A 15,802-nucleotide genomic window follows, 5' to 3' on the forward strand; every position below is an offset into this window, starting at 1 on the left:
CGAAATTGATAAGACATCCCCATATTCAGCGTATATACCAAATCAGAAAATCGAAATACTTCCATTATTTCTTAGCATAAATGTCATCGAAAAGTTGAATGAAAGTTGCTCAAAGAACAAGACGATATATATTTGGTTTCAAGCAGAAGATCAGTTCAAATCAAGGAATTGGTTGTACGTATATAATTATTATTGAAACAGTTTATTGCATTTTGCAAACGTAATTTATTGTTATTGGTTTCTTAAAAACTATTGATCAAAATAATATATTCTAAAAACATCAAAACACAATCCAAATGCTTGTAACATGCTACCGTTGTATAAAAAAAACCTCACATTGAATTCAAACTTTTGACACTTTGCTTAATATAGTTTCGTTACCAACACACAGAAAAAAATATTGGTAAAAGTAAGAGCAAAAAACAACTAACGCCTACTATCAGGTTGAAAGTAAAACTTTTAAATTAATCAAGAATAATAATCAAAATAAAAGTTTTCCTTTTAAGCTAATGAAGAATAGTATTCAAAATAAAAGTTTTATTTTCAAACTAAGAGTATGCGTTGGTTCTTTTTTGCTAAGAGTGAAAAACTCTTATTTTTACCAACATTTTTTTTCTGTGTGAATGTCATCATGACAATCTTACAGCTTTAGCACCCAGTTAAGCTCAGCCGGAAATGAACCGGAATTCTGGCTGGTTCCAGTTCGTATTCCGACTTCAGTGGCTAATTAGAATCGGTTGTGTTACTGGAGCCAGAATACAAACTGGAACCAGCCAGAAATCCAGTTCATTTCCGGCTGAACCACAACTTTTTTTATCGCTACTCCCCCGGTACGTGAGTCTTCAAAAAAAAAATTCTTCAGTTAAAACATGTTACGTAACATCGGTGACTACGAAAGTAAACGAAGAGAGACAATTACGCAGTATTCAAATTTAACGGTAAAAATTTGTTGCCTTCCTTCAGCGGAGAAAGTTATGTTTTATGTGTAATATAACTTGTTTTAGTTTAGTGCTAGGGCGTTTAGTGACAACGGTTTGCCTTGCTCTTTTGGTTTGATCTCGACTATAGGTTCTATCTCTCGATGCTGAATCATGGCAGCTAGCAACGGAATTATTCTTCAATGTGAAATTTACCCAGCAGTACCAGAATATAATATTCGCGCAATCAACGAAGAAAAGTTTCCGGAATTTGCGTCGGAGTCAGTCGAAACTTTTCATAGTTTCGATTGATACCGTTTCCGAGCTAGTGCTTTTTTAAAGATATTTTTCTGATGAGTCAGAATTTGTAATTCCGGACATATTCTCTTGTCTAGTGCGTAATTCTACTGGATCGTTGATCGACTTTTAACAATCGCACCGGGAGGTTGCTGATCTAGCTCAGTGCCTTCAAGTTTTACGGTAAACTTAAAAATTGCTGGGTGACTTGGTTTCTTGCTTGAGCGCAAAGGAGTGATTAGGTTTATTCCAGTACACGGAAGTCACTCCCTGTTGCTCCGGAACAAAACATTCTTGCTCCTTTTCACTCCGATTTGCTACCAAAAGAAGGAAAAGAAAAGAAGATAATACAGGAACGATTTTCTCCCTGTTTTCTCCGGAGTACTTCCAGTTTCTCCTGGTACTGGAACAAACCTATTGCTACCAGTGTTCTCTTGCGGCAACGTTGGTCCATCACAGAATCTCTTACGTTTGTGCGGTGCTGGTGTTTTCTGAAAAGAAGAAATAAATCACTATTACAGCAAGATGGTGAATAGTGGGACGCAATTCTTGAGCGTTTTTTCAAAAAGTCATATCTGCAATGAGTTACTCTCTTTGTTTACTTTCTCTTCTGTTAATAATTCGGTCACTTTAACATTTATCCCTCAAGTCTGGTCATAATATGCTACTTAAAACCACCGTCTTTCGATCTGTACTGTAAAATAAGTGAAAAGCGTTATAGTGACACCGTAAAAATCGAAAGAGAAAGTAAACAAAGAGAGTAACTCATTGCAGATGTCTTTTTGAAAAAATTCTCATGCGTCAAAATATTCGTAAACAGGCGTGTGTCATGAATGCCACCTGTATATTAACCACAATCATAGTACACTCAAAAAAGTAAACGTTATGCCTATTGGTTTATAGATTTTTGCACTATTGCGGAAGCATACGTTTACGACACTATTTACTGGCACATAAACCTAATGTGTGTATTTACAATAAATATTAATCTTACATTCACATTTCATAATTATTAGGCACATAAAACCCCATTCTATAACAATATGCACATATAACTTATGTATGTGCATACATAGTTTATACAATTGACACATAGAAGGTATGTGTGCGCTCGATAACAATAGCATTTCTTCTTCATATGAATTTTAAGTGGTTTGAAACAAATAGAATTAACGTTTCGATTTTTTTAGTGTACTTTTGTGCAGAGAATATTGTAACAACATAACGATAAAGTCAAAGTAACACCTTTCCGATCCGCTTTGGCAACGGTTTAGTACCGTGCACGAATGCCAATATTACTTTACACGCTTCAAATGTGAGCACACTTGTCCGGGACGGTGCCGTGCCAGACAAGTGTGAATGCTCGCTTTTGATTTGTATGAAAGAATATTGGTGTCCGTGCACGGAACTGAAACGGATCGGATAAGTGTAAATAGTGCTTAATGCTATAAATTGAACCCTTCCATAATAAAACTGAAATACCTGCGTCAGATTAATTGATTGTACATTTCCAAAGGTAATCAGCATTGTGGGGCAATGTAGTTCAGCCGCCATGGTCATCGGGATAGAACCAAAGCAGATCGAACATTGGCTCCTAATGTTGCATATCATGCGATCCGTCTAGCTCTCGAATCTGATTCAGGGACTAAGACGGCTATGTAAACCAGTAGATTTGGCCATCACCTAGTGCCAGTCGCGTGGAAATTTTCCAAACCTTGGGATAGGAATACCTGTAACTACAATCTCTCGGGACTCGTGGTTCCTAGGGCTGTGATTCTCGTACGATATTGAATCGTTAGTGCCACCATTTCACCAGAATAATAGTTCCGATCAACATAGTCATCAATTGACAGCTATTTGGCATCCATCCTAAAAAATATGATCGTGAAACTAGCTGTGCACAAACTTACGAAACATTTTACCTATTGTATATTTCACTCCCTTTCCAGTACTCCCTCTTTGCCTTGCATACTATGGCTTTGACCAGTTATTTGCACTAAATAACGGCTATTCCCTGTATGTTGAAAGACACCATGTCAGTGGCATTGCTCCAAAATATGCAAATAAATCCTTTGATCCGGACGCTAGTTTCTCTCCCAATACCAGGAAATCAGCTCCAAAGCAATTTTTCTAGGGTACGTTAGTCTTGAAGATGACAAGCAGCAGTTTTTTCACGTTTTGATGTCGCGAACTGACTTTTTGCGACTGCACAGAAATAATGAAAAACTTATCTCGCAAACGCATGAAGCGCTTCAAATGACTGTCATTCGAGCCAGCCCAAACACTGGAAACAGATGAAACACGAATGATCAACTACTGTTAGTTGAGATGATAATAATAAGCACCATCGTTTACTTTTTTGGGTGCAAATAATTCATATGGCGTTATGTCTATCCTTCGAATATCACAGACTGTTCATTCCAATACAGACATGAAGTCATTCGATCTTGAATCCACCATTTTTTGGATGATTGCCATTCGAAATCGTCAACATTGAGTTTTTATGTCGTTCAAATGACAAATCATATGCTATATCGCAACAATTTTTGTTCAGTGCAGATGTTTACGTTTTGATCTCAGTGTACATCTTTAGATTCACATTCAATACGATGCATATAAGGTGCGAACATGTAGTAGTGTGGTTGTCGAATTGTAATAACCAAAGAGAGGGGAGTGAAGTGACATGCTCCATTTTTTGGTTAAGATGAAAAAAAGTAAGAAAAAAACAATTTGCAAATGCTCAAGATTTTTTACGATTTCCATGAAAGGTTGAAGTTTGGTGAAGGAAAAGTCAAGCATCAAAGGCTTATAGTTGTTTTAACAATTAAGGAAAAGGCGAAAATCGTAGAAGATTTTGAGAACGGATTATCCACCAGTGAAATCCAAATGAAATATTACATTCCGGATTCAACGGCATGTGACTATAAGAAAAATAAGGAAAAGTTGAAGTACCAGATAGCACAACGTCAAATTAGAATTGGTAAGTTCTTGAAACTTGCGGAAGTTAGCGAAATAAGAACAATCACATTACTTTATCGACGACTTTTTGTAACCGTTTTGGATTTTTTTATTTGGAAAGGTTTCTAGACAAACGAATTACGTTTAAAAAAGCTCAGTATCCCTTACTTGATGACACACTCTATATTTGGTTCCTGCAGAAACTGGAACGTCATATTCTCGTCAGTCGAGATTTGTTGACAATGTAATCTAAAAAGTTATTCAGTCAAATATATGGTAAGGGATTGTTCCTGGGCAGTCGAGGTTACATCCTTAAATTTATTAAACGACATATCATTCGCTTTCTTAAAATAACCGGCAAAAGATTGTCAAACGATATTACCAGTGTTGATGCTTATGTCAACAAATTTTCCTCAGAAAGCTCTGAATGCTGCACAGATCTTTAATGCACACGAAAGTGGTTTGTACTATAAATGTACGCCTTCATTTACGTTTGTTGCACATGACGAAACTTCGACACCCGGAAGAAAAGTGAATAAAGAACGCGTTACTTTCATGTCTTGTAGCAATGCTGACGGTTCGTTCACTGAAAACCATTCGATGAAGAAAATAACAAAACAAATTCTTGTTTTCCTAATTAGTTGATTTCAACAGAAAAATGAAAAACGTAACTAATTTTTTCTTAATTTTGCGAGATTCTCAGATAATAGTTATTGAAAATTATTATTGAGTAGCCAAGATGCACACCTTACTGAAATACATCAAGGTAGCGACAGCAACTATGTTCATACACTCTGGGCATAACGGTTATGCAGGTAGGTAGTTGTCTCAGCTCGGAAAGCTTGTTGTAGCCCGGACGCAAGTACCTGTACCAGTACACAAAAAATCAGAAATTCAACTGGCCTCATTTTGGTTTTACCTAGTTTTTCTTTAAAAACATTTCAATAAAAAATGATTTTGATTGACATTTTTTTCAATACATGTATACTGAAAGTTGAAAGTATTGTCGAAAATTGTCAAAATCATTCTATTTCGGATTTAGTCGATTGTATAGGAAAATTTCAATTATTAACAAATGTAATATGCAATGTGATAATTTTTTTCATCTTTTGAGATTCCAAACTAGGTCTGGAATAAGTATGAAGTTTTTTTTGTAGTGCTGACTGACTAAATAGAAAAGAAATTAAAATTATGCCTTTCATCTAAAATTGAAATCATCAATCAATTACCAACAATCCTTAAATAGCTTTGGCTATTTCATCTCATTTTAGAGTGCAGTTAATAAAAAGATAACATTATGAGAAACGTAACTCTATATTATATTTACGTGTGAATTACTGGCATACGGAGTATTTCAACAATTTAATTCCATACCTTCATCCGTCGGTCGGTGAAGCAAAACGTTTGAAATATCCTATGTTGTATTTTACGATGAAGCAGTTTAATTCAACAATGAGATTAGTTGAATTCCAGTCGTTTGTATCTTGGCTGAAAAGGTAGTGTAACGGCATATGCAACTGTGCCTGAACTAAAACACGCGTTACAAGCTGAGACAAGCTTTAGCTCAGGTAGGCTTTTTAAGTTTTGTGCTAGGCTGAAACGTTCGTGTCCAGACTGAAACTGACAGCATCAAACCAACAACGTTGGTGTATTGTTTCCAGCCAAAATTTAGTTCCCCAAATATTAACTAGACGAAACCAAAACCTCAACTATTTTTTTAGTTAAAATTGCGATGAATCGGTTTTCCGAGCACATTGCGCGCATCTGAAAGGCGCATCAAATATAGCCGCAGTTGCTCCACAAGCCGATTTCAGTGGAGCCACTAGACAATGAGACATTCGAACGCGAACTATACTGCCCATGATCGCAAATCAGTCCCACAAAGATAGGAAATCCCATAGAAATTTGCGATCATGGTAGTATAGTAGTGATAAGCAATCTCTATTGTAAATGTGTGTAGCGGGCCTTCCCTTGAAATGTTTGTTTATTTTCCTAGATGCTGTGTGCTTTTCAAAAGCTTCCAGGAATGAGCTTCCTTTAAATTTATATAGGCGGCTGTCACACGCCTATCTGAGTTCTGCTTTCATGTAATCCCATTTCGAGCGATTATCCTGTAAGGCACAATATAACTAAATTAGTTATGGACTTTGCGTTTCGACCTTGTCTCATCAGAATACGACGCTAACTTAGTGACAAGACTTTCGATTTCATTAGTTCTCATCAAGTTAATTCAGAATTCCTTTTCTTCCAGGACATCACGCATGACTAGGGATTTTGCTCAGAACCACAAATAATCTTTAAGTTTTTTTATCCAAACCGACATAAACTGTAAAAGATCGTCCTGTTCCCGATACGGCAACAGGACGTAAACAACTTCCGTAAACTTGAACGAACTCAACGCAAAACTCTAATTCAATTCGTTTATTATGAGTCGGTTAAATTTACCCTGCGTTTAAACAAGTATATAATAGGTACATCATCGTAAATTCATCGAATTTTACGTTGTTTACTTTCGTTTAGTGTTGATACTATTTTTCGTGACTTCCGGGAAACGGTCTCGTACAGTACTTTAATCCTATACATATTTTAAGCTTTTATTTAGGTTTAAGTTTTATAAACGTTTTTGTTTACCTTGAATTAACTCGATTACCGGCGCTGCTACGATAACATAAAACTAGCTGTGATAATCCTATGATAAATTCTAGGTTAAATTCATTTCTGTTATTTTTATCGCACATTTTACCTCTAACCTTTAATTCACACAGCCGTACTATTAGGCAATCCATGAGACGTTTCTGATCAGCTGATTATTTCTTGTTTACTTATTCTGACGTTACTCCGAGGGGTGCGACGTCCGACAATATCGCTGATTCGATCCAACATCAAACGAATCGGACTAACAAAGTTGTTTGTCGGACGAGTTTTTCTGTTCGCAGGAGTAGACTTGTTGACAGAACCCACCGCTGAATTGTCAAACAAACGTCTAATAAGCGGACCCTACACGAGCGGAAATATTGACAATCAACCAATTATTGATCAATATATTGATCGTGTAAGGACATTTTGAAAATATTGATTATGTAGAATTCAAATGGGATTGACGTATTGAAGTAATCTTGTCAATATTTTTATTGACAATATTCTTGTCTCGTGTAGGGTCCGCTATAGACTTATCCAGCTGCGTTGGTATTGTGCCGTTTTGACGTTTAAATTGGGAGGAAAACAAATCATTTGCACTGCAAATTGGGAGGAAAACAAACCGCTTGTGGGCTTAAGGGGAGGGCGGTAGTATAAAAATGCGAGAACTCAGTGTGCGTATTTTAAACGTCAGATATCTCAATGGATTGCCTAATTAATTATAAGACTTCGACACCGTGCTTTTAGCTGATAATTCAATACGTACTACTATACATAAGCAAGCGTCAAACAAACCAAAATCCGTACTTCTAGTTAGTAGTTTTAATTTAATTTCGCTTTAATAACTATCAAACTGCTTTCAATCTTCAAATCTTTCTTCTATGTCAACCTATCTTTCTTCTTCGATGCAATCCTTTTCGTATGTTTACCACTGACTTGTCAGTTACCCACTGTCCCGCTTGAACATGCGGCGGCTGATCTCGTTGAGCGTAAATTGATAACGGAGGCACGTTCGCATGTTGCGTAACACTTCCCCCCCAGTACACAGGATCCAGGTTTCTGTGTATTCGCTGTTGCGCCGACATCTAGAACCGCCAGCTTGACTGCTGGGCGTTCGTAAAGGTTAAACGGTGTCCTCATCGTAGCGCTGGCCGTCCTTTTATTTTACATCCACGACACGTCCTTTGGGCCACGAGTTCCTTGGAAGATCTGGATCAACGATCACCACAACATCCCCAATCTGGATAGGACTGACGGGGAAATGCCATTTCGTTCGGCGGTTTATCGACAGCAAGTACTCCTGTAGCCACCGCTTCCAGAAAAGGTTAGCGTGAGCTTGTGATGTCCTCCATGTATTTGACAGCATAGCGGGCCTGTTATAGTACGATAACAGGGGTTTTGAGCCACTGGATGAGTCTAACAGAAAGTGGTTGGGCGTAGGGGCTTCGCTTTCTTCGTCTTCTACTGGTACATAGAAGAGGGGGCGCGAGTTAATGGTATTCTCTATTTCCAGTAGTGTTCCGTGGAGTCGGTAGTCTTGGAAGCTTCATGTTGTTCGAGATTTTCTTCACAGATTGCACCAATCTCTCCCAGCTTCCACCCATGTGCGGAATACTTGGTGGCAAAAACGACCACTTAGTATTTGGAGTTACGAACTCCTTCATGATCTCCTCCTGATTCAAGGAGCGTGCTGCTTCGTTCAGCTCTCGATTGGCATCAACGAAATTTGTACCCCGACGATTGCAGACGTTCGTCCACAATTTTTCTTGTCATTATTAATGTTTGTGGAACATATTGAATGTGACACAAGCATTAAAGCGGCCAGGCCAACTGTGCAGCGTACAAAATAAAGATGATTCAAAATTATGCGGCAATCAAATTATTCATTCAATGAATAATTTAATCAACGGATTATTTTGAACCTTGAATAAGGAAGAAACGTGGACAACCGCCGTACACAACCGTTTCAATTTGATTGGGGGTTTGATAAATCGTTGGGAGTGACTTTGCTAAGAGGGTTAATGTCACTCCTTTGGTCCTAGGCTCCTGGGATGGGACAGAAATATTTAGCCCTGCCCTGGCTAATGAGCCAGGGTTATAGCGCCCTTACTCGCTCTGCAATGAAGTTCCTCAGTGCCATGATACAGAATCTGGAATTGAGCGTATGGACTAATTCTATGTGTGCGGCGCGTACTACCAAGCATGTGATTAGTACACCCCACCTCTTGTCGACACGTCTGCCAACGACCACCTGCATCTAACCGAAATAATCGACCCCAGCATACGAGAATGGCCGGGAACATGCTGCTAGAAATTTCACTAATGATTAAATAAATGTATGACACTTCAACCACAGAAGTTTGAACGATTTTCATTAAGTCCTTCTGCATCATAGTAGTCTAAAACATTGGAAAATTTTCTGGAAACCCATTTTCATGAAATTATTCGAAAAAATGTTTGAAAAGTCCACGTGGATATCGTATTGGGGGCGAATTGTTCACGCTTCTACGCGGGGGGGGGGGGGGGGAGGGGGTAAAAACGAAGGTTTTTGTCCACGTGGTATATGAACGGCCCCTAACTAATCCTGTATTTAGTGTAGTTTCTTTATTGACCGCCACACATAACCAACACCTGCGTAAGCAAATATTGTCCATGTGAGCTTGAAGAATCTCAGTTGGCTACTATCATAGAATGTGATCGTATTTGTATGTATATTTGCAACGACGGCATGTTAGCATATGCCTTATATTATCGGGTTAAAGAAATATGATCGTACTATCAATAAAACGCACGGAATGATGTAGGCGTGACTACTACACTGCCCGTAATCGCATATTTGTCCCATGTTGTATGGAATTTCTTATCAACATGGGACTGGCTTGCGACTATAGGCAGTACAATAATTGGGCCTAATCACCCTTTTGCTTACCTACGACGAATACGAGATTTATTCGAACGAATAATAAACCCATTCGATTTTGCTGTTATAAACATGAAGGGCTTTCGTACAAGTGATTTAAACTCTAAGCTTGTTCTTTCTCTCTGTTTCAATAAATTGAAGTACAAAAACCCCTGCACAAAATAAAAAAAAAACTTAGTTATGTGTTCACAGAACTGTTTAAATATAAGTTTATTTACAACTTTAAGGAGATCGAATATTCATCCATATAAATGTGCGTGTATACAATTATTCTAACAGATAGAACATAAGTTAGTCTTAATTCATCTAACTAGATATTTTTTCATCAATGCAGGTTTCAAATACACGCTGCACTCGGGTAGCACAACGTATTGTCTGTTAGTGGTAAAAGTCAAACTAAAATCAATAAGTCGCCTGCCTTCATATTTTTTTAAATTGTCGTAGTGATCGATGCCATGAGTGGCTCAAAACATCCATCGCTCCGTGTCATTGCGAAACAAACGTTTCAATATTATTCACTACATGCTGCACTACCAGCCCTAGAAATCAGCGTCCAATGTAAACACATTGTCAAGTCGATTGGCCATCACTCCCCACTTTTGGTATTCTCCAACTTTCTTCTCGAAGAAGTTAGTTTTTCCTTCTAATGAGATAAACTCCATGAAGCTGAATGGGTTCTTCGTGTGGTAGATCTACGAGAAAGAAAATAATTGAAAATGAGCCGGTAGCCGAAAAGGATGTGCGAAGATGCTTACCTTATCAATACCCAACTCCAGTAACAACCGATCTGCAACGAACTCTATATATTGGGACATCAGGTCGCAGTTCATACCAAGCAAATCAACTGGTAAAGCTTTCGTCAAAAATTCCTGCTCAATAATAACTGCTTCCCGAATAATCTCTATCACACGTTCTTGCGACGGTTTCTGCACTAGATACTTAAACATTAAACAGGCAAAATCAGTGTGGAGCCCTTCGTCACGTGAAATGAGCTCATTGGAAAATGTGAGTCCTGGCATCAGACCCCGCTTCTTCAACCAGAATATGGACGCAAAACTGCCACTGAAGAAGATACCCTCTACGGCGGCAAACGCAACAATCCGCTCACCAAAGTTGGCCTGCTTGCTCGCGATCCAATTTAACGCCCAGTCAGCCTTCTTTTTTACACAGGGAAGCGTTTCAATCGCATTGAAGAGATAGTCGCTGTTGGTGGTAAAGAATATTAAACATAGTTAGAAACTGCGAACACAGCTGATATTCACTGGAAAAGCAAACATCGAAGAAATGTATCAGATAAATTCTTCGTAACAAAAGCAATGGATTTATTGATTTGTCAGCACCTTCTGGGCAGTGCATGAAAACAGTTATCGGTTCGACGTCTTACCGTTCTTTGGGATCACGAATATAGGTATCAATGAGCAACGAATACATCTCACTATGCACATTCTCCATAGCTATTTGAAAACCGTAGAAACAACGAGCCTCGGTCACCTGCACCTCCTGGCTGAAGCGTTCTACAAGATTTTCATTGACAATACCATCGGAAGCGGCAAAGAACGCCAGAACATGTGAGATAAAGTGTTTCTCGCCTGACTTAAGCTTCTCCCAATCCTTCAAGTCCTTGGAGAGATCAACTTCCTCGACCGTCCAGAACGATGCTTCCGCCTAGAAGAAAACATATTTTGCATGAAAAAACGCTTCTTTGTCACCATAATCAATAATCAAGTCTACCTTCTTGTACATCTTCCAGATGTCATGATACTGGATAGGAAAAATAACAAATCGCCGAGGATTCTCCCGAAGCAGGGGTTCAATCGACGGATCAAACGAAGTTTGTCCTTTCTCTACCATGGTGAGTTCGCTGGCATTGTTTTGCTTTTCCTGGGCTTCCATTGTTTGGGCTACGTTTGCTCCGCTCTCGGTCAGCACTTTTCGAGCATTCTGAAATTTCACAATTGTCTACTACAAACACGAAAGTTGAACATCGAAAACCTATTTATTTACTTTACAGAACAATTGCACGTTTCGTAACACACAGATGGAAAAGCAAACTATAGAAGTAAAATAGTTTGGCTTACTCGCCTCTTGACTCACTGACTTAAGGACGATTCAGACGATACATCAGCTTCCGTCAACGTCAACGGAACGTCACCGTTCCGTCAGGATAAGTTACATGCAGTTAAATGGAGGCATTCACACATAACATCAACGGCACGGAACGTTTTGACGTACGGCATGTGTGAACGGACGCAAGAGAAAAGTATTTAACTTATCCTGACGGAACGGTGACGTTCCGTTGACGTTGACGGAAGCTGATGTATCGTCTGAATCCCGCTTTAGACAACTAGTACAGCTAGTTGTCAATAGTGAACATCAACACGCGAGATCGTCAAATCAGCTGTTTGGATTAGCCAAGGGCTAACATGAGGACTCATATAGAGTAACACGGAAAAAATTGACACTGGTTTTTCATTCAATAGTCTATTCAAACAAATCAGTCCGTTGAATGCTATTTTATATGCAAAAATAATAATTTTTAGAATGGCTGCCTAACTTATTCAATCCATTAACATGCAACTGTTATAATGGAGTTCATTATGGTTTATTAATAGCATTCTGCGTGTTTGGCCAATACATTAGCAATGCCTGAACTTTTGCAAATTCGTGTGTACAGCTGAGAAAAGCTTTGAACACTTTTAATTGACTGCAGTGATTTATGTTCAATAATAGTGCACCCAAGATTATCGACGCGAGGTTAATAACCATATATCCCCAGCATACTCTACACACACATGCGCAGTGAACTATTACAGTTCAGTGAACAGAGCCACCTGGTTAGGAAGTATTCATTATTCAGGTGTTCACTGAGAGGGAGAAGAAATAGAATGAAACTGTCGTGCACTGGCGGGCGATCATGTTTTTTCCTGAAAATATGACATCGTTACAAGCATCGTTGTCAGTTGATTTGATACGCTAAGCTAAGAATTATTGGCCACCACTTTCTAATGTTTAACAGGTCTCGAAAGCTGTTGTATACCAATGTATCTTATAACGTGGTTTTATGCGTTGCATTTGTATAGTTCAAAATTAATCAAAGTGCAAAGAAACATGATATGCATAACGTATACTGGCATATACTGTCAGACTTGACTAATAACTAATAAATTACAAGTTTACATTAAAAAAGGAATCACAAAGAAATTTGCACGTTCATTCGTGGCAGTATTCCATTGGCATACGTACATTGTAGGCCGTGGTACAAATGGAATATGTATCAGAATTAAAATTATCACGCATTCGATTCCGTCCATTTTGAATCAATTGATGTGCATAATTTGTAATTTATTAATCGAACGTGTGCCTGGTGGATAAACCTTAAATAATAAAATGTTATCGAGGTTTACATTAGAAACATCAGAAGCATTACATTAGAAAAATAAATACACCAAGTTATGTAGAAATGTAGGAAACATTCACGAGATGATTAACTTGAAGAACTGAAATTCAGATTATATGAAAACGCCTTCATAAATAGCTTTCGATATACCCTGATGATTACATTTCAATAACTAATTCTGGATGACAAAATCAAAGAAAATCATTTCAAACCTCGTTAAATTATCGCTGATTTTATTGGCATTGATACAACTATGATCCTACGAATCAAAGTTAAAGCAATCAAACCACGTAGTCATGAGTTACGCCATTTTGCGCGCTTTTTTTCAACTAAATTCCCTCATGAAACTCTAATCATCATTATTAGAATATAGGACACTTACCTTAATCGAGATTTTTTCCATGTTCTCCGAAATGTTTTCCTTTTCCAGTATGTTTTCACTACTACGCGACATGGTCGGTTTTGTATGAATTTATATTTTGTTCTTGAAATATTTTTTTTCTAAGTTTAGTTTTCACGATTAGGGCACAGACTAAAAACCTGTAAACGGTTCGAGGTTGGAGAGTGAAATGGCGAACGATGAGTAAAATCCTACAGTGCAAGGTTTCAAACGACAGGAAAAATGCCGCGAAAATACGGGAAATCAGCAGTGCGAAGGCGGCAAACATCCACAAGGTATGGAGGTCTCTTTCACTCGTTCGTTATCAGGTTACATGAAATCAAGTGCCATCGCTTTTCGGTTTTTGTTTTGTTAATTTAACGCCATTTTGACAGCGCGTTCGATAAAGTGGTCGAAAGATTAGTACAAAATACTGGAATGCTTTTTCAAATGGACGTAAATGCCATATTGAGAACAAAAGAGGTATTTCGATTATCGATCGACTTAAGGGCCGAAGTCGCAATGATATCGAATCGAGAAAGATAGCTTTAAAAATTCACTTCAGAAAATTAAATCGTATTTAACCAGTGTTTGTATACTGCGCTTTCAAATGTATTGAAACACTTTGAAACAATATTAATTTTCGGAAGCATATTACTAAAATGTTTTTATATGATAATATTTTCGTTGATAAAATTGAAAAAAAAATATTTCGCTGTGTTGTTATGAAATGTTAATTAGGCCGTTTTCGAGTCGCCCTCTTGTTTTGACTACTTTCAATTCCACCCTGCGGTGTCGCCATAAAACAAAAATCCAATGTAGCTTTCGCCGTGCTCGCTGGAGGGGAAAATTCGTTATTCCCCCGGGGCGTAACGAGCATTTGACTTTTGTTAAGGGCGATTCTGTTTACGGACCTTATAAACGATGATGCTGTCAATTTCGCCCGTATACACTACCTTAGAAATGCAGAGGCGTAACCCGCCTGGCGGTTTGCTTACAATTGAAAGTCGGATCGGCAGTTTAGTTTTTTATTGATTTTCATGAAGTGTGATATATTTAAAAATGAGGTTTTGTATTTTTTTATGAAGTCTTTTCACTCCTCTTTAAGATATTAACCAAATCTCCGTTTGTGTACATTTGTTATTTAGTCCCATTTATCGGTTCACGATCGATTTCATAATATTATAGCAAAAGACAACTACTAGAGGTCTCATGCCGCTGATCACACTGATGGTTTATTATCTCGCACTTACATAAAACATAAACAAATCAGTGACTGCCAGTCAAAAATGGTATATTAATCTTTATGTAGAAGGTTCATTGCATGAAGTAATTTTTGGGTTGCTGCAAACTTAAGAAAGCAGCATTGAATGTTATGCAATAGAGTTAACAATCACATATTTCGTGTAACACTTCATCTCTATAACAGTTCTCTGTGGTAACAGTATTATGGAATGCTTTTTAAAATGGACGTAAATGCCATTGAACAAAAAGAGTTATTCCGTATAATATTGTACAGCGCTTCCTGGATAGAATTTGTCAATAGTATTTAACCTACAAACAATCATTGAACAATAATTATTTATTTATGGTTATTCCTGGTTCAACGTTGTTCGATGCAGAGTTATTCCAGTAGATTTAGAATAAAACATCAGGTAATAATTAATTTTAATGCACAACAAAAATGATACAGCAAATAGGGATCTTTAAATTGGAAAAATTGTGTCAGTTTTTCATATATATTAATAGCGGACATATTATTTTTAAACCATAAACCTTAATTAAACCTTTTCTGACTTTTAAATTAAAAAAATAAATTCAGCCAACAAACTGACAGTTGTCCTACTAAATGACGTATCTGCAAATATCTCGTTCACCTCATTGTTGACCCTCAAAAAGGCACGCGGGTCTCAGAGGCCCGGCACGTTACAATTTTTTAGTTACAAAAAATGTGTATGCATTATAAGCTTGGGCATGGAAATTTTGATAAGTAGCTTTGAAATCTATAACAAAAATTAAGATTTGTGAAATTTTCATCTATGGAGTGATGCGTAGCAATGTTTGAATTTTTTACATGCACAAAAAGGCAAGCCGGGCCTGGTAGGCTCGGTGTGCATGCAATATTTACTAAGAATACCAAGGGTTTTATATCATTAATATTTACCTGAAAAAAAAACATTTTGTTGAGTTGATCTCCATATTAGCGGGCATTTTTTTCAAGTTTTGATGGTTTTTATCTTTTTACCTTTTTTATAAAAAAATAGCATACGATAATCACGTGTGTCATATTTTTACGG

General features: G+C 37.6%; 2 protein-coding genes across 3 annotated transcripts in view; both read right to left on the bottom strand.

Annotated features, from left to right (window-relative positions):
* LOC131694206 (phospholipase ABHD3) overlaps positions 1 to 13,637 on the bottom strand; it is a 59,387-nt gene extending 45,750 nt beyond the window's left edge. Inside the window, exon 1 of the mRNA XM_058982707.1 lies at positions 13,509 to 13,637. The gene's annotated coding sequence lies outside the window, so the exon portion shown is untranslated. The remainder of the gene's footprint in view (positions 1 to 13,508) is intronic.
* Positions 9,908 to 13,649, bottom strand: LOC131694207 (ribonucleoside-diphosphate reductase subunit M2). Of its 2 annotated transcripts, none has more exons than XM_058982708.1 (5): positions 13,509 to 13,649; positions 11,461 to 11,670; positions 11,114 to 11,394; positions 10,485 to 10,932; positions 9,908 to 10,421 (listed from the first exon to the last, which is right to left on the bottom strand). In XM_058982708.1, the coding sequence occupies exons 1-5, from the start codon at positions 13,578 to 13,580 to the stop codon at positions 10,269 to 10,271; spliced, it is 1,164 nt and encodes a 387-aa protein (XP_058838691.1). In that variant the 5' UTR covers positions 13,581 to 13,649; the 3' UTR covers positions 9,908 to 10,268. The 2 variants fall into 2 exon arrangements, with proteins under 2 accessions (XP_058838691.1, XP_058838692.1); XM_058982709.1 differs by lacking the exon at positions 13,509 to 13,649 and adding an exon at positions 11,734 to 11,868.
* Positions 13,650 to 15,802: the final 2,153 nt, after the last annotated feature.

Source organism: Topomyia yanbarensis, chromosome 3 (assembly GCF_030247195.1).
Source record: "Topomyia yanbarensis strain Yona2022 chromosome 3, ASM3024719v1, whole genome shotgun sequence".
Classification (NCBI taxonomy): Eukaryota; Metazoa; Arthropoda; class Insecta; order Diptera; family Culicidae; genus Topomyia; species Topomyia yanbarensis.

Excerpts from the sequence above, each read along its gene's own strand:
- LOC131694207 (XM_058982708.1), bottom strand. The coding sequence starts at position 13,580 with ATGTCGCGTAGTAGTGAAAACATACTGGAAAAGGAAAACATTTCGGAG. Across the intron at positions 11,671-13,508 it reads TGGAAAAAATCTCGATTAAG|AATGCTCGAAAAGTGCTGAC; the intron begins GTAAGTGTCCTA and ends GTGAAATTTCAG. Across the intron at positions 10,422-10,484 it reads TGGAGTTGGGTATTGATAAG|ATCTACCACACGAAGAACCC; the intron begins GTAAGCATCTTC and ends TCTTTCTCGTAG.